This window comes from Trichinella spiralis, assembly GCF_000181795.1.
Source record: "Trichinella spiralis strain ISS 195 chromosome Unknown Scfld4, whole genome shotgun sequence".
NCBI lineage: Eukaryota > Metazoa > Nematoda > Enoplea > Trichinellida > Trichinellidae > Trichinella > Trichinella spiralis.
In genome coordinates, this window is record NW_003526943.1 from 1,321,153 (window position 1) to 1,347,361 (window position 26,209).

At 29.8% G+C, this 26,209-nt stretch overlaps 6 protein-coding genes across 6 annotated transcripts; 5 read left to right on the forward strand and 1 right to left on the reverse strand.

Annotated features, from left to right (window-relative positions):
• Nucleotides 1-865: 865 nt before the first annotated feature.
• Tsp_00308 (putative vegetative cell wall protein gp1) lies at nucleotides 866-4,600 on the forward strand. The gene is made up of 14 exons (XM_003376078.1): nucleotides 866-928; nucleotides 996-1,067; nucleotides 1,122-1,190; nucleotides 1,306-1,381; nucleotides 1,560-1,682; nucleotides 1,737-1,838; nucleotides 1,949-2,014; nucleotides 2,373-2,432; nucleotides 2,712-2,759; nucleotides 3,097-3,141; nucleotides 3,202-3,240; nucleotides 3,293-3,340; nucleotides 3,724-3,762; nucleotides 4,572-4,600. Exons 1-14 carry the CDS (start codon nucleotides 866-868, stop codon nucleotides 4,598-4,600), a joined length of 879 nt encoding a protein of 292 aa, XP_003376126.1.
• A 2,651-nt stretch (nucleotides 4,601-7,251) lies between these two features.
• On the reverse strand, nucleotides 7,252-9,331 carry Tsp_00307 (conserved hypothetical protein). The gene is made up of 7 exons (XM_003376079.1): nucleotides 9,263-9,331; nucleotides 8,711-8,814; nucleotides 8,562-8,649; nucleotides 8,189-8,495; nucleotides 7,893-8,119; nucleotides 7,645-7,840; nucleotides 7,252-7,457 (listed from the first exon to the last, which is right to left on the reverse strand). The coding sequence occupies exons 1-7, from the start codon at nucleotides 9,329-9,331 to the stop codon at nucleotides 7,252-7,254; spliced, it is 1,197 nt and encodes a 398-aa protein (XP_003376127.1).
• A 2,704-nt stretch (nucleotides 9,332-12,035) lies between these two features.
• On the forward strand, nucleotides 12,036-16,890 carry Tsp_00306 (1-acyl-sn-glycerol-3-phosphate acyltransferase theta). The gene is made up of 17 exons (XM_003376080.1): nucleotides 12,036-12,137; nucleotides 12,198-12,386; nucleotides 12,446-12,545; nucleotides 13,031-13,083; nucleotides 13,132-13,324; nucleotides 13,386-13,475; nucleotides 13,534-13,586; nucleotides 13,897-13,986; nucleotides 14,928-15,054; nucleotides 15,348-15,457; nucleotides 15,516-15,625; nucleotides 15,842-15,916; nucleotides 15,980-16,069; nucleotides 16,130-16,223; nucleotides 16,301-16,416; nucleotides 16,465-16,726; nucleotides 16,807-16,890. Exons 1-17 carry the CDS (start codon nucleotides 12,036-12,038, stop codon nucleotides 16,888-16,890), a joined length of 1,938 nt encoding a protein of 645 aa, XP_003376128.1.
• A 1,416-nt stretch (nucleotides 16,891-18,306) lies between these two features.
• Nucleotides 18,307-20,019, forward strand: Tsp_00305 (putative parathyroid hormone 2 receptor). The gene is made up of 7 exons (XM_003376081.1): nucleotides 18,307-18,431; nucleotides 18,587-18,704; nucleotides 18,831-18,908; nucleotides 19,254-19,365; nucleotides 19,415-19,509; nucleotides 19,741-19,874; nucleotides 19,947-20,019. The coding sequence occupies exons 1-7, from the start codon at nucleotides 18,307-18,309 to the stop codon at nucleotides 20,017-20,019; spliced, it is 735 nt and encodes a 244-aa protein (XP_003376129.1).
• A 3,094-nt stretch (nucleotides 20,020-23,113) lies between these two features.
• Nucleotides 23,114-24,203, forward strand: Tsp_00304 (putative type I inositol-1,4,5-trisphosphate 5-phosphatase). The gene is made up of 7 exons (XM_003376082.1): nucleotides 23,114-23,123; nucleotides 23,451-23,470; nucleotides 23,563-23,592; nucleotides 23,669-23,710; nucleotides 23,779-23,879; nucleotides 23,937-24,020; nucleotides 24,104-24,203. The coding sequence occupies exons 1-7, from the start codon at nucleotides 23,114-23,116 to the stop codon at nucleotides 24,201-24,203; spliced, it is 387 nt and encodes a 128-aa protein (XP_003376130.1).
• A 572-nt stretch (nucleotides 24,204-24,775) lies between these two features.
• On the forward strand, nucleotides 24,776-25,786 carry Tsp_00303 (type I inositol-1,4,5-trisphosphate 5-phosphatase). Its single transcript, XM_003376083.1, has 6 exons — nucleotides 24,776-24,832; nucleotides 24,901-24,993; nucleotides 25,230-25,306; nucleotides 25,367-25,475; nucleotides 25,560-25,622; nucleotides 25,688-25,786. Exons 1-6 carry the CDS (start codon nucleotides 24,776-24,778, stop codon nucleotides 25,784-25,786), a joined length of 498 nt encoding a protein of 165 aa, XP_003376131.1.
• The last annotated feature ends 423 nt before the right edge of the window (nucleotides 25,787-26,209 follow it).

Sequence of the window (26,209 nt, forward strand, 5' to 3'; positions counted from 1 at the left end):
CATTCTAAAATGAGAATAAATAATAGTTCTCTTTTTTTTGCTTTATTTGAACAATGTAAGCGATCATTACTTGCAGGTTACAAGATACCTAGTAATATTAAGAATAAGAAATTATGATCAGTCAAGTACGCAATCAGAGTGGAAAATTGAGATGTCATAGGTTTTCAATCTAGAATTTTTAAAATGAAAACCCAACTTTAACAACTTGCCCAAGTGTACTATTTAGCATTGTTGTCTTCGCTAAAAGGTATAACTTTCACTTTGTAAACTTTCATTTTGAATCAATAAATAACTGTCTAAACAGAAAAGAAATAAGTAATTTTATTAACGTAACTTTAATCATAAATTAACATCTATGAAGCACCCAGTGGGACTATTGAAAGGAAGAAACTGGACGGCAATTCTGTCCATGCTGAGTGATACATTTTACCCTATTTTTGACCATTGGATTCATCCAGTCATGATTGTAATAGTCAGCATTTAATTTTAAGCATGACCAAAATTGGTCAAAAGTGGCGGATTGTTTGCAGACCATTTAAGACAACCACTGGTCCTTGCAACTCTTTATTAATTCGCCTCGATTGATTTTCAGGTCAAACGAAGACTATTTATGCATATTACAACAGTACACACCTTTCGAAAGTATTTCCGGTTGACCTGTCACTACATATAATAGTCACTTTCCCACCTAATCTGTAAAAAGTGACGCGCTAAATCTGTAAAATATAATCGATGATATTATTAATGCCAATTTGAGAAAGTCATCATTACTCAATAATAATTTTTCCAAATTGAAATCAGTATTCTTCCTTTTTTAATACATTTGGAGAAGAGTAATATTTATTCATAAATATCATATCAAAAAATGCACCATTATTTTTATTTGTTGACATTGTTTAAACTAAAATTACCAAATTACGGAAGCAATGTTTAAATTAATTTTCACGCTTCAACATTTAAAAAACTGCTTTATTTATTTGTTTATTTATTTTTAGTCAGTCAGCACTGTCAGTCTGTACTTATGGTTGCTGCTTCTTCAAAATCTCTTCCAGCAAAAACTAATAATGGTATATTGTTTGACTTGAAAACTATTACTGCTAATTTCATTTAAATGTTTTTAGTTGCTCAACCTCCCCAACATTCTCAATGTGAAGACAAGCATCAATTTTGTTGTTTCTGGGCATATTATGGTGAATGTGATAAAAATGCAAAGTTTATGAAATCTCTATGTCAAAAGTCATGTGGAACTTGCGAATGCAATGGTATTCACTGAAATACTATTATACTTGCTTCATTAATTACTAGGCTTATCTAGAATCCGATAAATCTCTTTGCCCAGTTGAACTCAACGTAGAAAACTGCAAGTGGACTCCAGCAGCAAGTAAGCAATCCCCTCATAATTAATAAGCTAAATAATTAAAACGTATTATAAATTATATGTAAAGTAATTGAAATTTTCAGCTTAGATATAATATTAAGTTTCATTTCTTTTATACTTCTGAAACGTTATACGTAAAAGGGTATGTTATCGTTATTATGAACTATTTGAATACTTTTAGCAAGAAAAAGAGAAATTGCTGAAGGTTCTTCAAACATTCAAAGTCAGCCTAATTTAGGACGTTCAGCGTATGGCAGCATGGGGGGAAATGGGGGAGGAAGTCCAGTGATGAACTCCCCAGGAAGTAAATTACTTTTATTGCCGTTCTAATAATATTGTTTAAGCATTTTTTGATTAGCTTATTGCATTCCAACTGCAACTAATCCATGCGGCTATTGGCCTATTCCAGAAAGCCCCACCCTTCAAAGTGGAGGTTCTCCTATGCCTTCATCACCATATGGTTTGTCAATTTCTTTTTGTTGATGATTTAATAATTAGAAATCTTTAATATTTTTTCTTTCTTATTATATTATCGAACTATTTTATTTGTAAAAAATGATTTACATTTAGAAGGTATGCCAACCCAACCCGTGCGTCCAATGGTTTTACCAGCACCAGTACCTAGACCATCATATGGTATTTTGTTGTCTTTTCAAAAAATTTAATTTTATAATGATAATTCAGAGCAAGTTTTAAATACCATAAAATACCATAAAACTTTTAAATACAAGTTTGAGTTTAAACTTAAAGCATACATATTTCATAAAAACTGAAACCTAATTTTTATGAAATTGTATGCATAATTACTGTATTTAAAGTTTTACGTATTTTGTGTAATAGAAAAAATTACATTTTTGCATACTCAGTTTTGGAAACTTTAAAGTTGTGACTAAATTTGCAAAATTCTAAAATTGACGATAACCACATAAACTAATAACATGAAAACATGCTAGTATAAATATAATGCAAATAATAAATCATAGTAAACTTTAAGGCAGCCCTCCTCAACCTGCTGGACCAACACCTTACCCAGGCAGTAGGCAAGAAGGATATGGTTAGTATTTAATGCACATACTTGTGAAACTTAAAAAATATGCATAATGATTTTTGTCGTTTTTCTAATATTTTTGAATGAGAAAATTTATTAGTAATTACAGTCAATAACTAATTTTATTTTTGATGGATTACATAATCACATTTGATAAATAAAAAGATTTATAAAAATACATAAATAGATAAATGTATATGTATATATTCTGTTTAGGTATGAAATTTATTCTTCACATATTAATTTCTTTCATGACATTTTATTCAATTTTACGTATCATTTTAGCTCAACCTCAACCAGTTTTGATTACACCAGGACCACCTTCAACATACAGTAAGAATACAAATAATTTACATTTACAAATAATACTAAATAGAATTTCTAGGCAATGTGATGTATTATATATAAAAATAGATTTCGAATCGCAAATGATTGACTAAAATAAAATATTTTTAATAGAAAAATAATTGTTATCATTATTATTGTAATTATTCATTTTAAAAATAGTTCTTGAATTAAAGAAGATACCTAATGTTAATTATATAACACATATCATGCAGCATGAATGCGCTACACATGTCAATACCATGCATTTAAATTTTAAAATATTGCCTACTGTTTTAAATATGCTTTAAAAGATAGTTATAGTAATAACAATAAATAACTTTAGTGGAGCCTGTAAGACAGCCTACCGCACATGCAGTATCACCTTATGGTATGATATTACAAGAGTACTTGCACTTACTAAAGTGAGGATTATTAATGAGCATTGTAGGCACAGCAGGTGTTCAACAAGCACCATCTCCTCCTTATGGTAAATAAATTAAGAAATTATCATACTTATATTATATGTACCGTTATTAAAGGACAACCAGTACAACCTGCTCCTCCAGTTTCACCTTCATATGCTGCAGGTACTTTAATCATTTAGGATGCTAGAGTAAATTTCAAAAACTAAAAGTAAGACGGTTATAATAAATCATAACTTATAATAAACAAATAATAATAACATTGGCTTGATTTTTTAATGCAGATTTACTCCTAGTAAAAGATTTGTATCAAATTATTACACTAAAAGCAAGCGAGTAAATGCTATTATTTACTTTATTACTTTGATTAAAAACATATGAAAATATAGATTAGTCCTATTTTAAATTTAAGTTCAAAATATAGAAAATTTACGTTATTAAAGTTATGGGATGATTAACTTCATTAAATTCCAACCATAATTCTTATTCATTATAGTCAAAATTTAAATTCCTTTGTTTTTCTTAATATGTATCATTTGATTTTCTAGGACAAATGAAAATTAGTGTCCCTGCACCGCCAACTTACGGTAAGTAATGTATTTAATGCGTTTTTATTTCAAAGAAAGTATAACAGCACTGAATTAAACTGAATGACAGTTGAGTGTATAAATATAGGAATAGTATATTTAGTCTATTTAAATTTGTATGATCATGCCTATTTTGTACAACATTTTTTAAGTAATATTTATGCTCAATGTAACATTACAGTAGTCATTTGAAGATGGTAATTAAGAGGGACAATAAAATGACTTTTATAAAACTTTTTATGAAATATTTTAAATGCCATGTGTATGCTGCAGGCTTTAAAATTCTCAAGTAATTGATTTTTCTTTGAGAAAAAAGTGATAAATTGCACAAAGATAAGTATCTTCAGCAAAGAAAGTTCTATTTTAGTTTTTCTTTATGCTATTTATTTTTATTTAGAATGTATAAGAAAACATTTTGCAACATAATATAGTTGTATGAAACTATTGTGAAATACTTTAATATAATGAATTGTCAAATTTAAAAAATTCTTGATTAATACAATTTAGTACTAATGAATTTTTTACTTCGAAGCAATGCATTTTGATAGATAAAATTAGGTAACAAGGTTCTTTATAATTTGAACATAATTAACGAATCATTTCACCTAATTATTCACCTATCTTCTTTTTTATGAATTTCCGTAGTCTAAAACATTGCAACTATGTGCTTAGCGGTGTGCAGTGAGTATAAAGAATGTCATTAATAAAATGCATCTGCTCATAATGTCTCACCTATTTTTATCAAAATATTTAATGATTATGGATCTTTAATGTTCGTTATGTATTTGTTTTTATATGTAGATATACAGATATATGTCTTCTTAACAATACAGTATAACACCGAATATATTTTGATTTTGGAGAATTGTAACAAACTTTTCAATTTTCACATCATGAACAGCAGATAATATGAATGAAATATATTTATACAAGAGCAGGAAATATGAAAATAAAAAAATCGTCACATAATTCGCTTGCATTTGGAACTTAATTTTCCCTTAGTAGGCCACTAATACTGCTTTATTAAAATTTGAAGAATTTAATTCTTTTCTATTTTCATAACGCCATTGTTGCCCTGATGTTCCACATTAAGAGTTTTTTCGCCTGATTCTTGATTGACCTACACGATAAAAGCGCATCCTCTTTACCTGCTTTGACCGTGAATGCTACCTGCTGTCAACTTGGTCGCGTCCGCGATATTTTGACTAAACTATAAGTAGGGGGCAAACATTGACTCATTTTCAAATTTAACGAAAATGGAATGGTTGAGCTGTGACAGAATTTTTTCTTACATATTCATATCAGTGTTTATGCTAAATACAGTATTTGCTGGTTATCCAGTAATTGAAAGAGAAGTTGTATTTCCAGAAGAGGTTCTTAGCGTCAGTAAGTTTATGAAGATATAAAATGCAAAATTTGTATCATGTAAAATACTGAAATATTTTTCAATTTTATTTATATATTTTTTTTAATTTAATGTATTTGTTCATGCCAACTATTGCGATGTTTTAAGGGTCATTTACTTATTTATTTAGATCCAATTAATAGGTGTGCTGGCGGTGCACCGTGCAAAGTTCCTGGATTCTTGAAACCTGAGACCAGTAGTTATTTTTGTCTTTTTCAATTTTGGTATTACAATTTTTGTATGTTTTAGAACCAATGACTTTAGAATGCCCGCCAAGTATGCAAGGTGAGCAATGAATATGTAACAAATAATTTAGTTTCATATTAGAAAGCATTTTTTTAAGGTAAAGGCAATTGCGGAACAAGTTATAATGGAGGCCTTGCAGTTCAACCGCAGTCAGCTGCTGCTCTAAGTAAATTATTTGCTTTTTGATAAACTTTTGAATCATTTTACATTAAATTTAGTAAATATTTAGTTTACTCATTAATTCATTACTTTATATACATTAAGAGTTTCTAAGCAAATCTCTTTAACGAATATTATTGTAATTGAGCATATACTATTCATTTATAAATTTATACATGTTCACAGTAAATCATTTATATCTTAAATATATATGCTATAATCTATACAATCATATATTATGCGAACAAATGAAGCAAAGAATAATAACGAACTATTTTTCTGCTCTTTTAGCCCCAATTAATAACTGCGCACCTGGAAGTGCCCCTGTTCAACAAGAAGGTATGCTTCGCATTCAATAATTTCTGCATGTTTCCAAAATAAAGTTTTATTATAGCAGTTAATTTATGCTTATATAAAGCTATACATTTTGAAATAAAATTTAAATGAATTCTCAATGTAAATTTTGCGTTAGACATTATGTTAAAGTTTTTTCATGATTTTCAGGTGGACTCGTAAATTGCGTTCCTTCTGCCATAGCAGGTACATTTTAAATGTTTGAAAATTTGCTTATTTTGCTTAATGAATAAATCATTTAAGAAAGCCAACCAGCGCAGCCATCATACGGGGGAGGAATCGTAAACTGTGTTCCTGGTATGATTATTTTAGCTAAAACTAAAATCTGATTTTTTTTATTTTGATATGGATTTTATAATGCTTGATTTAAGCCCATGTTAGTATAAATTTAATTAATGTCATTTTGTAATTAGTGGAACTAATTTTAAAACGTAAAATGTTCTTATCATGCAGTTTTAAGCAGAGTCGAATCAAATTTTGGTTGCATAAATTTCTTGAACATTAACAATAGTCATACACTTATATATGCTTATTATTAAATGACAGGTTCATTCGGATGCTCAGTTCAGGCTGGTCCTACAGGTGGTCCAAGTTATGGTGGTGTTCCACCTAGCCCAGCGTATCCTCCTGTTCCGAACCAAGGATATCCTGTCCAAGCTGCAAGACCAGTTCCTAGTAAGTGTAACATCCAGTACAACATTTTATCAATGAATTAAATACACTTCTAAAATATAGGAAAGTAAAATAATTTGTTAAGATGATATTTCAAATGCTGAAATAACAATACAAATGAAATTAATATAAAAAATAAGCAAAGTAAAAAATATATAAAGTAATGCATTACCGCTAGGATTCATTTATTGAAGCTTGCGTGATACAATAACATATTAAATAACTGAACGATGTTGTTTTTATTATTTTAGATTTTAAATTAAAGATGTTCAAAATTTCTATTTAAATTAATGCTTAGCTAAAAATGATGATTTTTTTACCTTATTTAATATAAATATGTTTCAGGTCCATATGGTCAACAACAGAAAGTAATGAAACTGATTTACCATCGTGGAAAATTAATGTATCAAAGGCAGTAAACCTACTTTGACTGCCATTTAAACGTTGATCATCATGATTACTTTTTTCACAGCTTAATCTCAGAGTGCTGCTCCCGTTTTCATTAACTATGAAATTTATTGTTGTAGATAAGTTTGTACTGCCATTTCTGATGATTTCATTGTCTTTCTGCTGTAGATTATTATTGCAAAGCTTTTAAATAAAAATATACATGCTTGTAAAATTTTTATTTTACTTAAAAATTCAGATATTTTTTACAGACGTATGACAGTTGAACGAGAGCGTCTGATAAGTTTCTTGAAATGAGTTATCATTTCAAGCAAAAATACAAAGCAGCTAAATATTGTTCCTAGAAGCCAAAGCCAAAATACTCCTTGAGCTTCGTCTAAATTTAAAGGAGTTTCTGTTAATCCGTCTCCATGCAGATTTTGGCGGCATATCATATCTTTTTTGGAACTTTCTAGAAATACATGGAATTCACGCTGTATTTTTTTTATGAAGCCAGACTGAAGAAGCAATTCAATTCTAAAATGCTTAAAAAGTTAAATGCAAATAATTTCAATTACACTTCTGCAAACTGTACTGTTCTGAAAATTCTTTCAAAAGTGGAAAGTTTTTTCTTGTGCAAATTGAACACCAAAACGAACTAAGACTTTTCTTTACTATAGTAACTCGGCAGTCACTTGCAGCGAGCACCAATAATGGCTCTCTAGGAGCAATGAGTACTGTTTTAGGTTGATTTATTATTAAATCTTTTCCATCTTGGAATGATGAAACATTGATCCACTTTTTGTTTATGCTCATTTCATGCCAAATCTTTTTCAAATTATCTTTCAATGAATCCTATCAACTTTTTATTAATAATTCTAAAATGCATTGGATATTTTAAATTTACTTTAATGTATAAGTGTGATGAAGATGAACTTTCTGTTACAATTTTATATCCTGAATGTTGGACCAAATATGCCAGTTCATCGAGTGTGTAGAATGGAAATCTTTCCCTTCCTGATGAAAGTGTCATTAGCATGCCACCAGAATAAATAGCCAACAAAGTAATTGACCAAAGCCACCATAAAGAAACAAACATCCTGCCAGTAAAAGAATTTGGAGTTTTCCACAAGCCTAAAGTGAAAAAGATTATTATTTTTTATAGAAAATACTAAATAACAAAATACATGAAATTTGGTATACCTTGCTGCAAAAATATTGAGCAAAATACCCAACATGCATCTAGAAATGTGTATTGTTGCTCATTGTTTCTTTTCAAACTATGACAAATAATGTAGAAAATGCATCCTGAAAATAATACAAGAGCTGCAACCATTGACCATGCTGTAATATTGAATGCAGCCGTAAGTATGAAAAATGTATTATCGGTGAATGTATTTGGAGAACGAATTAAAATAGCGTAATCAGATTGAAACAAAGGTTTTGTATAATCTGCAACATCTAGATGATCAAATGTTACTTCTGTTGGTATTCCAAGAATGTCCACTTCCTAAAATTCTAGTTTGTTTGGCAAATCAGGCATTAGGCTAATTTTTGTTTTAGAATATCATCTTACCTCATTCTTGAGCAATTTTAGCAAACCTGTCCAAGTACCATTTTCAAAACTTCCCAACTGATTTTCCGTGTGATTTACAATTTCATATCTATAACCATCATATTTACCATGGATCATAATAAAAAAATATTTCAAACTTGATGTTTAACATGCGGCCAAGCTCTTTTAAAATACTCCATACTAGATCATACTTATTTTCAGAAAATTTTGTAGCTTCACTTAAATTTGTTTGAATTTGTCCGTATAACCATGGCTAAAAAGTACTGATTAGGTAGCAGAAAATATCTCGAATAACATTTAGGGAAAAAGAAGTTTGCAAAAAATGTATTCATTTTTCAGTTGTATTATATTACTACTTTATTCATTATGTTTAATATATCAGCATATCATTGCAAATAGAACCAAATTTAAGTTTTATTGAAGACTGTTGAAAGCTATGAAATGATTGCATAAAACTTAAATGCACCTTAATTGGAATAATGCTGATCTGAATACAATAAATACTGCACAAAAGCAATATATTGTTTATATTGTTATTATTAACATAAAAGTGCAATTTACATCGAAAAAATGTAACTTTTTATCAAGTGTAATTCTACATATCATACAAACGTTTAGATTAATATTATCTTATATCAAATTGATTTCTACAATAAAATCGTAAAATTATAAAAATGGAAGAGAGTTATCATGCAACTTACAGAAATTGTTGCAACTTTGATTGTCTTAGTCGCATTATTTACGTGTGGTTCAAGAGAAATATTGGTCATTTTTCAACCTGAAAAGCATATAAGTTTAATTTTGCTTCAGTTTTTATTTACTGCTTGCAGATTAAAAATTATAGCAATATGTTAACAAAAAAGAGTTAAAGAATTGCAATGTGCTGCATAAAGTAAAAGGTGATTCAGTTTAATGATGCTGTGATAATTGAACGTACTGAACATGTAATTATAAAAGAATTTGAAACATGTATATAAACTTGCTAATTTCATTATTACACATGCATATTATTGATATGAATATTATATGCAAGAGTAGCGCCAACTTGCATTCTCAATCAGCAGTCATCTGATGTAAAGTGAAAATAGTTCTAAACGAGATGTGCAATTTTACCTGGATGTTGCCAATGTTTCAGATCAATGATGGCAATGTGATATAGTTGTCAATTAAAACAATGCTATTTCCTGAAGAGTGCCCAGTAAAAGGAAAGTAAACAGTTTCATCAGATCAATAATTTCGTATATCCATAATGTGACAAGCAAAAGAAAGTGTTGCCAATTTCAAAGCAAACATGATGATCAATGAAATGCTAGTTAATTTTTAATTTTCTAGATATTGTTTATATCCATTTACGAGATAGGTGAAAAACAGTCACTTGATTTGATTTAAGCAACAACTAATATTATGAATGATTTTAATATAAATAAAATTGAAAAAAATTCCAATTAAAATGCTGTCATTAGAGACATGCATGAAATGCTTAAATTGTAAAAAACACTTTATGTTTTGTTTCAATTCATAAGAAAGCCATATTTTGTATATTTTAATTTTATATTGCTTTACAAGTGTTCAAAAGCTAGTCGTCATTTTCCTTTATCACTTATTTTACATTTTTAAAAGCTTCATGGTACTCTTTCAGTTCTATAAAATTATAATGATATGTTTTATCACACTTCTGTAAACATTTCATTTGTTTATTTCTTTAAAAATGCTAGTGCCATAATAGCTGCTGAAAGCATTATGATTTATTTGTAGAATTACTCATAGAAACATGCTTGAATCATATATAATAGACATTCGTTTTGGTCTAGTTCACGCTTTTCTCATTCACTAGGTCACGGGAGGACAAGAAAGTGTGCAACAGCACCAGTCTACTATTATTGAACTACAATTTTTGAAAAATTTTAAACTTTTACAATAAAAATATTGCTTTTGCGCAATATTTGTGATATAACATTTATTTTGCTAAACAAAATTAAGAATATCCAGCATGTTCAACAGCAAACTTATAAGCACATTGCAAAACAAAATTTTAACCTGAAAATCATTGCATATTCACTTATGGTATTTGTATTTCTTACACTGGCTTAAATAAAAAAAAATCTACTTATTACTGACGAAATATGCGAAATCGAAAAGTAATTTACAATTTACTTTTCATATTATTCTTGGACATCATTGCCTTTTCATCAATTCTGCCACTATTTCCATCTATATTAAATTATTATGCAACAAAATCTCTTAAAGTATTTTAAATTATCAATTATATTTACAATTAGTTAACATTCTTTGTACTACAGGGTGATTTGTATGAAATTTTGAGCAATACAATAAAAATTTATTGTCAAGCGATTGGTTTGCCAGACAATGAACGGCTGATTTCAGTATTTTTTGGAGGTAAAATTTTCATTTGTGTCATACTTAATTTTTAAAAAATCCAAATTTCCAATGTTCAGGTGCGCTTGGTTCTCTTTTCAGTGGTCTACAGTTCATTTCATCGCCTTGGTTCGGTGCCATGTCAGATATATATGGTCGAAAATGGATGCTTCTTATAAGTTTGGTATGTGGTAGTGAAATTAATGTTAAAATTTTCAACTTTTATTAAATTTTATTTTTAAATGTTTGAATGAGTATTTTAAAAGGTGAATACTGTAATGCTTCTGAGAGGGAAAATATGCGATATGCAACTGCACATTGCTTACTATTATTGCTTGCGGCTTTGCCATATAAAACAAAACTAACTTTACTCCTTATTCCTCAGATCAGTTTCTCATTCACGTGCATGTCAATATCCCTATCATCATGCACATAAATGATTCAGAACTTTAATAAGCAGTTCATGTTTCAAATTATGTTAGTTCAATGTAAAATACTAAATTCCGTACTTATAATTTTTGATAATTTAAAAAATATTCAGATCATAAAAAATAGTTGTAATAATAAACGTACAAATGCATGCAGATACTAATATCAGTGCATTTATGAATGTTACGTGATTAATGAAATATAAATATTAGTGTAATTTATTCTATAGATAATTAAAAGTTTTATAAGATTGATGAAATTTAGTTTTACAAAATTTATTACAATTTTTGGAATAGCAATCCATGTTTCAGAGAAAATGAAATGTTAATTTCCTGCAGTAGTACTGCAAACAATAGCTGAATTAACTTTTATTTAAAGTCTGCCACGTTAAAAATACTGCATTAATAGTTCATTTGATTATATTTTTATTCCATCAAACAAATAGAAAGTCATTTAAACCGTGTTATGAAATTAATACTTGTCTGCAATATTTTTGCTTTTTTAAAGGAAAAATTTTGAAGCTGTTAAAGTGAATAACAAAAAAGTATAACTTATAAATTGTTATGTCCAAGATGAAGATGGTTTCGTTTGTACAACATGTTTGTTTGATAGGCAGGGACTTTTACTTCTTATTTATTATGGTCTTGTGCATCATCATTTGGAATTTTTATGCTGAGCCGCATAATTGGTGGACTTAGCAAAGCCAGTACCTCGATTTCAATTGCAATTGTTGCAGATTTATTTCCTCCAGAAGAACGTGGAAAAGGAATGGTACTGCTTAATTTTTTAATTATAAAGGAACTCATATTGAATAACCCTTATAATATTTAGGCGTTTGTGGGCTTGGCTTTTTCAAGCGGTTTTGTTATTGGTCCAACTTTAGGCGCCATTGCTGCTTACTGGAACAGAATGAAAACAATATCCGTATTCACACCGGCTTATTTTGCTTTACTTATTACAAGTATTGAATTTTTGTGGGTTTGGATTTTTCTAAAGGAAACTCTGCCAGAAGTCAAAAAAGTATTTATTCTATGAAAAAGTTTACAAAATAATTTTCATTTTTTAATTTTTCGTTTTAGAAAAAACACAGAAACTTGGCTTTCCCGCAATTCTTTTCTTACATAAATCCAGCGTCATTATTTGTTTTCAAGCCACTTGAAGAAAGAATAGAACAAAAAGGTTTGCAAAACTGTTTAATGTCAATAAGATATGTTTCATTTAAAACCAATGTTTCTATTATTCTTTAGTTTAGCTTTGAAATTATGATAATTATTAAAACATTATTATACATTCAGTCGAAATTAGGGGAAAACGTTTAATTTTAATTCTCATTGTTGGTGATTTTTTTGTAATAATTAATTTACTTTTGCACTTTTGCAAAAATTAACAAACAATTTGTTTAGTTCATCAAAAAATCAAACGTACTGGTCTTGTGTACTTCCTCTTCTTGTTTATTTATTCCGGCTTAGAATTTACTTTGACGTTTTTTGCTCACGAAAGATTTAATTTTAACAGGTAAAGATTCACATTTTAAAATGTTCTAATAATTCAATTTCAGCATGCAACAAGGGAAAATGTTTTTCTACATTGGAATTATCATGATAATCATACAAGGTCAATAACTACAAAAAATATTTCAAGTTCTGTCTAAATTATAAATTTAGGAGGTTATGTGCGAAAAATCAAAACAGAGAAGCAAAAGGCAACGGCCTCAAAAGTTACGCACAATTATTAAACGAAGACTTTTTAAACAATTATTATTAAGGGTATTACTGTATCGCTCATATCCTTCTTGGCAATTTCCTTGGCTTGGAATGTATATTATTTTTATGGCGGCTTAACGCTATATTCTTTGGGTAAGGTTTTGGAAATATTTTGCAACTCTAATTCAACATCTGCATGCAATATAGCTTCTGGAATTGTTGTCCCGTGCTTAACTACAGAAGTATCTTCACAAGGTATTTTCAGTCGTATGTCATTTGAATTTTTTAATGTTTTTTATTCAATTTTTTGAAACAGTCTCACCGACAGAAAAGGGAAGTGTGCTTGGAATTTTTCGTGCATTGGGATCTCTGGCCAGAGCAATTGGACCAGTGTGCGCAAGTACAGGTTTGTTTTGTGATGAAGCAAAATAAACAGTATCTTTTCCAAAAATTTATATTTGCAGTTTTTTGGTTATTTGGAGACACAATAACATACATCATTGGAGGATTATTAATGGTCATTCCATTATACTTGAATATTTAATATGAGAAAAAAGAAAATTCTGCATTTTAAGAAATCTTTTCCAAATGGCAAACTTTTAAATTTGTCAAATTTTCCAAGAAAATATAAATTTGTTTCATATTTACATGCTCACAAAAATTCGGCTAATATTGTTTGGTCAATAACAGTTGAGCACTGTTTTTCATTTAAAAGTAGTGCAATAAATATGAATGCCATATAACAAAATGCTAAATTATTGTCACAAATCAAAAATAAAGGTAAAACCACAAACCTAAAATATTTCCAATTTTAAATTCAACTTTAGACAGTTGTACTACTGGCCTATATTGAAATATCTTTAAATGATCAATTATGCAATGAAATAAATTTTTCATCGAGGAATCCCAGAGCAGAAGTAAATGAAAATTTTTTGAAATGAAGAATAAATTAATAAACATGATTAGGAGAAGATGATTTATTAAAGATAATGAATGTTGAAAATAGTTTCCGTCTAAATTAAAACAGAAGAAAATTACTTTTGTCGTTGCTATTCTTATACCTTTACCTGATTTCTTTAAAACCTTCATTTCAAATGTACTGCTTTGCGAGTTAAGCAGCTAAATGTCTAATGCATTTTATTCCATTTTGTCATTTAATCTCCTTTCAAAATATATCATCTACTAGAATTTTGTATATTTATATTTATATCATTCTATGATTAACACTTGATTATAGGTTTGTCATCTTACTGTATAACCTTTGAAGTTTGGTTTTCCTTTGTCTTTCTTTGTTTGAAATGAACAAAGAAAACTACTAGCTTCTATTATTTTACGTGCAGTACAGTGTCCAGCATTGTGTTCATTTTTTACTGCATCGTTGATATGCAGATATTCTATTTTTATCATCCAGAATTGTTTATTTGTGCATTTTCTGTTTGTTTCATTCTAATGCTTATCATTGCATTCTTCATCATTCTGATGGCAGCTTTTGGAAAATCAACTGGACTTAGACGAATGTATGTTAATACTTTGCTGCGAATTTTTCAAGTATGTATTTTATTGTTTCATCTGTTTACAATGATTTGCAACTAATTTATGACAGTTTTCTCAGCAATCTGCAATTGTACAATTTATAAATTTCAGTGATTAATGTTTTTTATTTTACTTGAAACTATTTTATGGTAAAAATTTTCAAGTAGGAATAATGGCAGATAGCTAACTTTGTTTTTGTTAATACGTAATCGATTTAATCTAAGATTGATTTACATGATTTGCATGTTGATTTTGTACATTCAAACGTTGTTTTTCCAATTTTTTGCTTTTAATTTCAGCTCAACTTATTTATTTTTATTTTCAGTGGGTTCATTGGAACATTATATCATCAAGTCAAATATACGAAAAGTGTGACAGCTCAGATGAAGAATTTGACGAAAATCATGAACGCGCGTCTATTTTTCTCAATGGTTCAATTGATGCAAAGCAGAGTCAGTTCTGACGTTTCCTTTTATAATTGATCTTCAATTTTTTGCATTATTGTTTTATTTTCTGAAAAAAAATCTGCATATGATAATTTTGTATAATTTTATGTTATTGAACTCGGTTATCACAGTGAATGTTTAACTAGAAGTGAATTTCACTTTTTTCGGGGTAGACCCGATTTCCCAAACAATAAACAGTATGATTTAATGGTTCATAATGGGAAATTTTTGCAATCTTCGATTTTTTTTGATTTGATTCATAAATTTGTTTCAGTTTGATAGGTTGATTTTTCTTTCAGATCATTTAATAGAACGAGAAGCATCTGAACATCTGATAAATAAAATGTATGAAGAGCCCAGCGGTTGTGCCGTCACTACTGTTGTACAAGACGCCTTGGATTTTACTAAAGTAATATATATTTATATAATATTGTTTTTGAATTATGAATGCAAGTTTATTAATTTAGGCAGGTATTGAAGCAATAATAGAAGATGATGTCACTTCTCGTTTCAGCGCAGCTGAGTTGACTTCGTGGAATTTGCTCACACGCAGTAGTTACGGTTATCATCTTTTAAAGTCAGTGTTGTTTTTCTGTTTATGAATTGTTTGCAATTGAATTTTCTTGTATTCTGCTGCAAATGACGATTTAATTTTTAGCTGGAAGCTTGGTTTGTTGTGGGGATTTGGCTTAATTATTCGTTATTTTGTTATTTTTCCAATTAAGTGAGTTTTATCGTTCGTTTTATTGTGTATTGACGATACTGATTTATGCTTTGTTTTGTATGCATACAGTTTAACTATACTTGTCATCGCACTTTTTATTCTAATCGCAACTGGATGCACCATCACGTTTATTCGTGATGAACAGTAAGTCGATGCGATTGGTGATATTTTTGATTGTTTTTTAAAAAAAAGCATTAATATTTTTAGAAAAAAACGGAAAATCAGTCGTTCGATGAGTTTAGTATGCTATCGAATATTGCTTCAAGCTTGTTCTGGCGTTGTCACCTTTCACAACAGGTTCTGTTATGAATTTTGAAGGCTGCGAAAAGATTTGCAAATTTGAAAATCTTTTTGTAGACACAATTCAGCGAAGCCTGGTGGAATTTGCGTAGCTAATCATACTTCACCAATCGACGCTCTAGTGCTCGCCTGCGACAATTGTTATGCCTTTGTATGATTGAATATTGCTTCAGCAGTTGTTATTAATATTCTGCTTTAATTTTCTTTTGATTAACGTTTGCTTTCAAGGTCGGCCAACGGCAAGGCGGTTTTTTAGGTTTTATCCAGAATAGTCTGCTGAAATTAGATGCACATATTTGGTTTGATCGTGAAGAAGGCAGTGACAAGCTGCTCGTGAGAAACAGGTTTGTTTATTTATTTATACGAATTATTTTGACGTGGAATAATTTCAGATTGCGAGAACATGTTCAAGATCACAGCAAATTGCCAATTTTGATTTTTCCCGAAGGAACATGCATCAACAACACGTCTGTGATGATGTTTAGGAAAGGTTCATTCGAAGTGGGCGACGTCATTTATCCCGTGGCGATCAAATACGATGCTCGTTTTGGTGACGCGTTTTGGAATAGCTCGAAAGTATCGTATTTTGAATATCTGATGATGATGATGACCAGCTGGGCATTGGTGTGTGATGTTTGGTATTTGCCGCCGATGGTTAGACAGGTGATTTGTTTTTTTATTTTGCAAATTTAAATTTCCACTCTTTCATATGATTGATTATTTTGCTTTTCAAGGACGGAGAAGATGCAATTGCGTTTGCTAGTCGTGTGAAAAAAGCAATCGCCAAAGCTGGTGGACTTGTGGAATTGGAATGGTAACATTATATTGATTTCTGTATTATCAATATTGCTACTGTTGTTGTTGTTGTTGTTGTTGTGCATTTTATTAAAAATATAATAGTATATGCATATTAAGGGATGGTCAGTTGAAGAGACATTTCGTCAAATCAGAAGTAATTGACAAGCAAAGGCAAAAGTACAGCGAACGAATCATGCGGGTCCAATTGGACGACGATGTATCCCATATGCTTCACTGTAAAAATAGCGAAGAATATTAAATTCGATGAATTTGGTGGATTTTCCATTTTACTCGATCATCGAATGTTCAGTTATTTTGCATCGGTCAGGGGGTTGTTAGATAGCAGAAGAAAAAAAAAATTTTCCCCTACACACCTCATTGCGGCAACATCTCCAACTGTCTCTTCCTCCTCCTTTCTACATGCACCAGTTGTTTTGCGCTTGCCACTTTTGCACTTCACTGTATTGAACAGTTGGAAAGAGGTATATTGATTTTTTTTTCATCATGGCAAACAGCAAACAGGCAAAAACTTAAGAAGATTTATTTATTTATATATATATTTTTTTTTGGCATTCTGATGTACTGCTTTGTTTCTATTTTAGAAATATACATTTTCTTCTACTGTATTTAAAAATGGAGTATTCTGTAATGTAAGCTTTGTTCAATTCTGTGCAAAAACAAAACGAATAAACAAACAAAAACTATATTTCTCTCTTATTGTCAATCTATTTTTATTTGAAAAAAAATGTTAATTATTACAGAAGAAATGCAGACGTACAATGTAATGGTAAAATCAAAAGTCGCACTGTACTGTATGAATAATCTTTTGAATTTGTTTGTCTGCCCTTGAACGTGAAGAAGTAGTTCGTTTAATTTGAAACTTTTTATTTAGATAAAAATACGAAATAGGACATTCATGCATCATTTAAAATATTTATTTTCAAACATCTATATACACTTTTGTGAACGTTTAGTTCAATGTTTTACAATTTTACTTGATATTCTACAGTATTCCTAAATTTTTCCAACATGTTTTCAGCATGCTTCATTTGAAAAATTGCATATATATATATATAATTAAAAATTCTGTACTGTGACTTTTTTGAAATAATTTCTTTTCATCATTTTATTATTTTATATTTTTTTATGAATGTAAAAAAATTTTTTTCTTACAAGTAAATCAGTTGGCAGTATTTCGCGTGAAGTGAAGAACATTTAGCACATGTAATATGCATTTAGAAAAAATGCTATTTTCATTTCAGTTATTGAAATTTCAACTTGTTCAATGCAGGAACATTGTGAACTTGATGTTAAAATTAAGAAAGTTTATAAAACTTTTTCCATATTATAAATTCATTCTTTTATGTGTAAAAATTTGTTTAGAATTTGTGTGTGTGTGTTTTGTCTTCATTTTGTGTGGTTATTATTCCTCCATTATGCATCTGGGTTGGATTTGCATCGCGAAAGAGAAATACAATAAAGCGCGAATGATTTTTTTATGGCTTTTCTATAACGCTCAATGCGACTATGATTATGCAATCGATACACTGTTTGAACCGATGTACAACTTTGTAGACAACTATATACAGCAGTTTGGAAAAGTAACGAACGAAAATTTTTTGTCTCGCAAGTTCACTATTCAGTTCATCATTTCTAAATTTCGCATTGTACAAAAAATTACGCTTATATATATATTTTTTTTAAAGATTTTTGTAGGCTTTTTGAGCTTTATGATCTTCTTGATGGTGACAATTGCCTATTTAATTGTTGTTCCGTACGAATGGCCAAAACGGAATTATTTGCAAATTTGCATTTATTTCGTTATTGGCAAATGGTTGCTGATAAATTTGATATTCAATTTTTACATGGGCTGTCGCACCGAGCCAGGTTATCCACCTCAGGCATGTTTTTGTCATTCAGCTTGCTATTATTAGGATAATTTGTTGTATTTTATCTTCAGGGGCATCTGATTGAAGTTGCAGTTGGAGTTTGTAAGCATTGCATTCAACCAAAACCACCAAGAACTCATCATTGTTCGGTTTGCAACCGCTGTATTTTGAAAATGGATCATCATTGTCGTAAAATAGATCTTTTTTATTTCAAATTAATTTTCTTGTGCTCTCAATAAAATGGGGCTGGGGGAAAAGAATATTCATTGAACATGATGCATTTAGCTTGGTTAAATCAATGCGTCGGTCACTACAATCATCGATATTTCTATTTAACTTTGATTTTTATGTGGCTCTGTTGCATTTACGTTGTCTATGGAATGAGAGAATGCTTTTTGGATCATTATCGAATTGAAGCAGTGAGCTAACAGTTTTATCGAACAATGAGCAATTGAAAATGAAAAAATTTTCTCATCAATTTTATTGATATTTAGTCCGTCGTTCCGTGGTGCATGGCAATGGAAAACAAACTTTGCTACGCCAAATGGTTATGCCACTATGAAACCAATATTTCAACAAAATGTGAAATGGAACAAGTGTCCAAACGTTTCATTTTTATTTATTTATTTACTTGTAATCTTTCTCACCTTTTAAGGAAACGTGTCGCGAATTAGTCAGCGGGAGAATGGTCCAGTATTTAATTTTAGTGGAATTTTTTGTCGCTCTTGCAATTGTCGTTGGTCTCCTCTGGTTGATATATTCACATGGAAAAATCATTTCTAACGGCGAGACCAGCATTGAATATTATATTAATTTAGCAACTGCTAAAAAATTTGCCATCAAACGAAAAGTAAATTATAAAACCAAATGTTATGTTCTTACACATTTGGCGTACAATATTTTATTCAAGGTTTACATGAATCCGTATGATTTTGGTTGGAGGAAAAATTGGAAATCTTTTCTCGGAATCGATGATTTCAGAGGAGACTTTTTCAAAAAGATTATCATACCGTCCGTTTATCAGCCGAATGGCGACGGTCTGAGCTGGCCGTTTGCATTTTCTCTCGACGAACTACTTCCTCACGTTCAAGGGCAGGCATCACGTTCCTGCCGTCGTTAATTCAACTTCATTTTAAAACAAAAAATAAAAACATTTACAATTTATTCATTTTTAATATTTAATGTAGGCTTTGTTTGGATCTCAAAATTTTGAGTTCTGTTGTTGTCTACTTTTGTAATGCTTTTCAACAGATTATATAAAATGTTAAGAGTACGTTTATATATAAAAGCTGTGATTAAACGAGCGTCAGAATTTATTTCCAAACTTAAATACTTGTATATTTTTATAGAAAATTATTCTATCATTATTACGAACATTTCTCGATTGCTTTTCCATTGTACACCTGAAAATCGTTTTATAATACTGTAATGATTGACAAGTTTCTCACTTGAAAGAATGGCTAAAAAAGTGTCCAAAAAACGTATTATTGTTTAAGGTATAATTGAAATTTTGAAATGAAAATTTTAATATTTTATTTGAATTTTTGCATATAATTGAATATTATGTGATCCAGTAGCATTGTATTCATTTCTTCAAAATGAGATATGTTATTCTTATGATTACTAAAATGATAAAAAATATTTCAACTTGTGAATGAACTTTCTGACTTTAATCTGTATTTCATGTTCTTTTTTGTGAATTGTTCTATTTCTTATTTAAATGTGATTGTTTTGATGTCATAATTTTAAGCTTCGTTCAATTCGTAAATGGTCTCGTTGGTAACTGCTGCTCTACTATTTGTATTGATTAATTCTGTATTATCCAAAGAAAATCTCATCTTTCATATGTACATTTCTATTTCAGATTAACTGAAAGCAAAAAAAAACTGTTTTGAAGTAGGCAGAAGTAAAGTATGAACGATTACCAGGCAGTTATAAAGCGATTACAAAGTGAAGATCGCGTAACGGGTGTAATTTTGATCGACAAAGATGGCCGCTGCATTCAGACAACTGTTAACGAAGAGCTGACAAATCAGTTTGTTTCACAATTACATCCTTTAATTACTAAAGCCAGAAATGTGATGAAAGAATTTGATTCTGCGAATGAATTGAATTTTTTTCACATTCGTGCCAAAAAACACGAAGTCATGATCTCTCCAGATCCGAATTATAGCTTAATTGCTATCATGAATCCTGCGGATTAGTGTTAAATTGGCAATGGCACTAAAGTGAAATTGAAATTTGTATTGATTTGCGCTGTAAATGTGGTTAATACTTCACGGTAGGAAATGTCGAAGAGCAGATTCAATTTTTTGGGCACTTTTTATGAAGTGTAGTGGAAAAAAATTAATTTAAAAGATCAAAATGCTGTAATACTTTTTCTGTACTCGATTCACTGTTCTATTATGATATCGAAGTAAACATTCACGATTTTCTACTTTTCTGCTTACTGATTGAACATGCGTTACGTTATACTGTATTTTGCATTTGTTTCCTAATTTCTTTTAAATTGGAGTCGTATGCAACTGAGACTTGTATTCAATTTTTGATTCATATGCGCATTGTCTGTAGTAATTATTAATAACGATTTTGCAGAAAATGCTCAACATTCAATTTCTTTATTATTCCACCCTTGATGCGCCAATAATTATTATGTACATCTAGTAATTGTTCCATTTTTTAGTGCTTCTGAAATGTTCCTCTGTTTGCTGCCTTTTGTTACGTGTATTTTGGCAAACTGTGTAAGTAGATTTGATATTTTATTGTATTCAAACGGATATCATTCAAAAATTGAGTCAATTATTGACTAATTAGTCAACATTTGTCCAATGAAATTACCTTGGGCAGGAGGGATGGTGTACTGTTTATGTGCAATTTTCATATTGTTATCTCTTTTATTCCTTGTGCTATGTTCGGTAATATATATATAAATGTTAAAAGTTTAAAATACTAGATTAGTTGCAGTTTTACGTCGTAGTCAGAAAAGTAAATTTACACTTTGACATCTATAAGTGCAGTGTTTTATAGGAAAAGTATTTTAATAAAGAAGAATGATTTTTCTGCCGTATTAAATAAATTAATACAGCAGAAACATTACGTAAATTGATGTGCTCAACTATTTTTGAATGTATTTTTTAATTGATCAATGAGCATAGATGTTAATTTTTGTTTTGTTGTTTTTTTGCTTGATTGTAACGTCTGTTAATTGTTGTTTAAGCGAATTACTCTGTAAACGTCTTTTGTCAGTTCAGCTCTATTATTCTTAGGAGTACGTTTGAAAATTGATTGTTCCTTGTATATATATATACAATTTTGAGAACTTTTATTCCAATAAATAAACGTGAGTTAGGTTAGCGTGGTAAATTTGTTGTATTGCTCAAACAATTTGAAGAAATTATTCAGTGTATATTTTTTTAATCACCTTTCATCGTTCTTATTATTGCGAAATTTTAAAATATTTAAAGTTTTTGTTGTTTTCTTTTGAGTATCTTTGAATAGTTTGGAATTTGAAAAATGAACTCGGAAGTGGTAGTGCTTGAAGTTGTTCACAGCATTTCATTTATTAATTTTTTTAATATTATTGATTTTGTTTATGGAATTTTTTTTCATGAAAAAAGAAAAAGAAACTTTTCATATGTGAAGTGAACATTATCGATAGCAGGGTTTGAATTGAGATGGTAATGGTCATTGTTGAATTGTGTCTGTGTTTTTTTTGCTTTTGAAACGTCAGCATATGTAATGAATAGAGCAAGTGCTTTTTTCACGTGGTTAATTATTGTCGCGTTAGCGACGTTTATTGGTTAGTTGGTTAAGGTGCGTCGTTTGAGCCATGAATTTGCTCAGATGCAGCTTAAATTGCAAATCGAGCAAATATCTAAGCAAACAATATTGGACAGATCGAATCGAATGCTTGCTTCTCCAATTTTTGCTGCTATCTCAATTGAATATCTGTTGCGTTGTTGCTCTCATTTTTGATGTTAATAATAATATACAATTATTATTTATGCGTAAGTAGTTTTCTTCTTTTAATTGAAAAAAAATTTATTTCCGGGGTATATATATATATTATTTTTTTTGCTGTCATTTTACATCGAAGTTTTGTATAACAAGATTTTTTTCTCTTTCCACATTACATTCATTCATTTCTAATTAATTGGAGACAAACAAATTCGAATGGTAGGTGGATAATGGATTATTATGTTTATTTATTTATTCATATTGGTTTATTGTTGTCATTTGAATCAAATTTTATTGCTGAAAATTGCAAATTGCATTTCACTTCCTCGACGAGCAGTAAGTAGCATTGTTTGTGTGTTTGTTTGTTTTCTCTTTTGATTTCTGCAATAAATGAAAAATGTATCTAAGTGTATACATTTGCATTTTAATTATTGTTGGCTGTGATGTTTTCTATGGAAATCCATTTGAATGCACATTTTTCATTTTACAACTTTCTGTATTGTTGTTTGTGCTTTATTACTCTTCATAAATAACAAACGGAATATTAGATGTTTTATTCAATTGAATTTAAATTTAATTTCTACTTTATTTTCATAGAGGGGGGGGGAGAATGTTGTTGATTGTTTGCGTATTATTTCTTTTGATGGCGATGTGAATTGTTGAACAAAGAAAATATACTATTTTCTCTTCAAAATTGCCACGTGAATATCCAAATAATAATCACTGAATTTCAGATATTAAACAACAACTACGGGTTCTTTTTCTTTGTCTTCTGATTGGAATTTTATTCAATAATCACCAAATCTGCCATGGATGACGAATTGTCATATTTTTTGTTTATCACAGCCAACGTGGGCTCAATTTTTGGATCGGCAAGTTATTTTCATTTCAATAATAATCAATAAAATCTCTCTTTCTCTCTCTCTCTCTTAATATATTTCCTTCATTTCAGCTTGAACATTTACAAGCAGGATGGCTTTCGGAAATTGTTAAAGTAAATTTATTTATTTATTTATTTATTTATTGTTGTTTATTTTATTTTATTAAAACTTTTCAATTGAGGTTATCGAATCGAAAGCACCGAAAGTTCTTGCCATTCATTTTCAAGAAATTGGAGGAAAAGAATTCAAAGAAAATATGCATCAAATGAAGCACTTTTTCCAGTTAGTGCGACATGCTGATAATTTAATTAATTAATTAATTAATTAATTATGCATCAGGAAATTGTACACCACCTTGTCGGAGAAGTTCAACTTGCGTCGAGGTTTAGGCTATTATGATCAAGATTTTACAAATGTCGACACGTTTACCGTAAGCCACTGACAACAGTCGTCTGAATACAGAGAAAAAGCACAGGCAATTCAATGATATCAATTCAATCTTTAAGGCACTGGGGTTGTTGTACTTGTTCCACGACGACGTCAAAGAGGCGTCAGTTTGCAATTTCCAAACTGGAAATTTTGAAGCCATTGAAAATTTTACCGTAATTATAAATTATTTATTTATTTATTTATGTTTTTTTATTATCTTGGTTTTCTTCGTCAATAGCTGACATCGGATTCCGTTGCTCTGCCTCATTTTCACAAGCTTCGATTTAGCAAAGAGCTGTTTCCAAAAAGTCGACCCTCCAGGAAGGGTTTTCTCCAATGTAGACTACAAGTAAACGGTTTGTAAGTTTCTTTTTTGTATCTTGTGCGATGCTAATATTAATATATATATACATAAATATATTTCAATTATGACTGATGGGCATCTTTTCAGTGTGATCGATTTGGTCAATATTCATCTGTTTCACGACGCGTGCAACATTGAAGCAGTTGAATCGGTCGGTATTCACAGCTTGTTTGTTTGATTGATGATCTTGAAAAAAAATTATTAATTTCTTTTATTATATAAAATTATTCTTGAAGAGTCCATCGGTTTTTGCTAAAAAAAGAGAAAACGGTTTAAAATTTGTTTTGAAGCAGTAAGTTAGTTAGTTTTTTCGCATACATTTTCAAATTGATCTCTCCAATTTATTCAAAAAAGGCTTGATCAAGAGAAGAATTGTCAAATTCCAATGGTATTGTTTGGTGATTTTAATTTTCGACTTGATACCAAATGTCTCATTGAAGAGGTTTGTTCTCTTTAATGATATATATATAAATATGAAATATGTTGTTATTTTATATTCCATCTTTTGAGGTATTGGCACCTTCTTCTGTAGCTGTGCAGATGATTGTCCAAGGAGATGATGGCAAGCCAAATTTGCAGTATCGTGACTTGAACAGTGGAGAGGTGGGTTTGTTTTCAACACAGTTTCATTAATTTATAAAATTATGTGCATGCAAATTTTCTATTAGAATTTTTTGTTGTGATCGGTTTTTTTTATTGTCGTAGAATTTGGTCGAAATGAAAACGAAATTGTTCAATCACAAATTGAACGTCGGCAATATTCAAAGTGACAATTTGGTAAAATGGTCACTTTCTTTTTTTGCATTAAATTTTTTGAAAGCAAAAAAAATTGAATGCAGGAACGTCTGTACAAATTGGATCGAGAACCGTTGTGCCATACGATGCTTCATGAATTTCCAATTCAGTTTGTTCCAAGGTTGGATAATTTGTCAATTTTTTCTGTTTATTCATCAATTTGAAATTTTTTTATTTCAAGCTATCCATTTTCGGAAAATATCGACTGTGGCAAAGATTACATGTATACCAGAGCTCCAGCTTGGTGTGACAGGATATTGCTTAACGAACCTGCATGGCTGCTCGCCAATGTAAGTGATAAAGTGGTGTTTTTTCTTCTTTTTTATATTTTTAATTTTTCTTATTATGCACACATGTATTCTTTGAAATTGTAGTCAGTTTCATCTTCTGTCTGTTATGATATTGTTGGAAAAGATACGTGCATGGGCGATCACAAAGTATGAATTTGTAAAATATTCCAAATAAATTTGAAAATTATCAATACTTTTTTTAAAATTTTTAGCCTGTTTGTTTGGGATTGTCGTTTCCTATAGGAAACTCATCATCATCATCGTCATTGTCGCATAAAAAAATTGCTGCATCTTCACAGAACAGCAGCTGATTTCTTCTGTGCACGGATGAGGATGAGTATTGTATTAATTTTTTTTTGAATATTTCAAATTCAATGCATTGTTGTTTTTAGAAAACATCCAGCTACAAGTGTTTTACTTTTTAATGGTTTTATGCTGCCATGGACGACGCTAGGGAAGTTGCAATTAGCAACAAAAATCATGTATAAATTGATCCACTGAATAATTAATAATGTGATATGGCGGCTGGTTCGCTGTACAGCAACAAACAAGCTTTTCTATCTTTCAAGGAACCATTTTTTTGATGAAATTTATCATTCTGTTTTTTGTTATCTCTGTAAATCTTACATGTCCTGTCCAGTAGATGTTTATTTATTTGGGTGAGGATCACGAATTTGTTTATTTTTATTTGTTTGTTTTTGAAATGCACATAACAAATAGTCTCGTTTAAATGT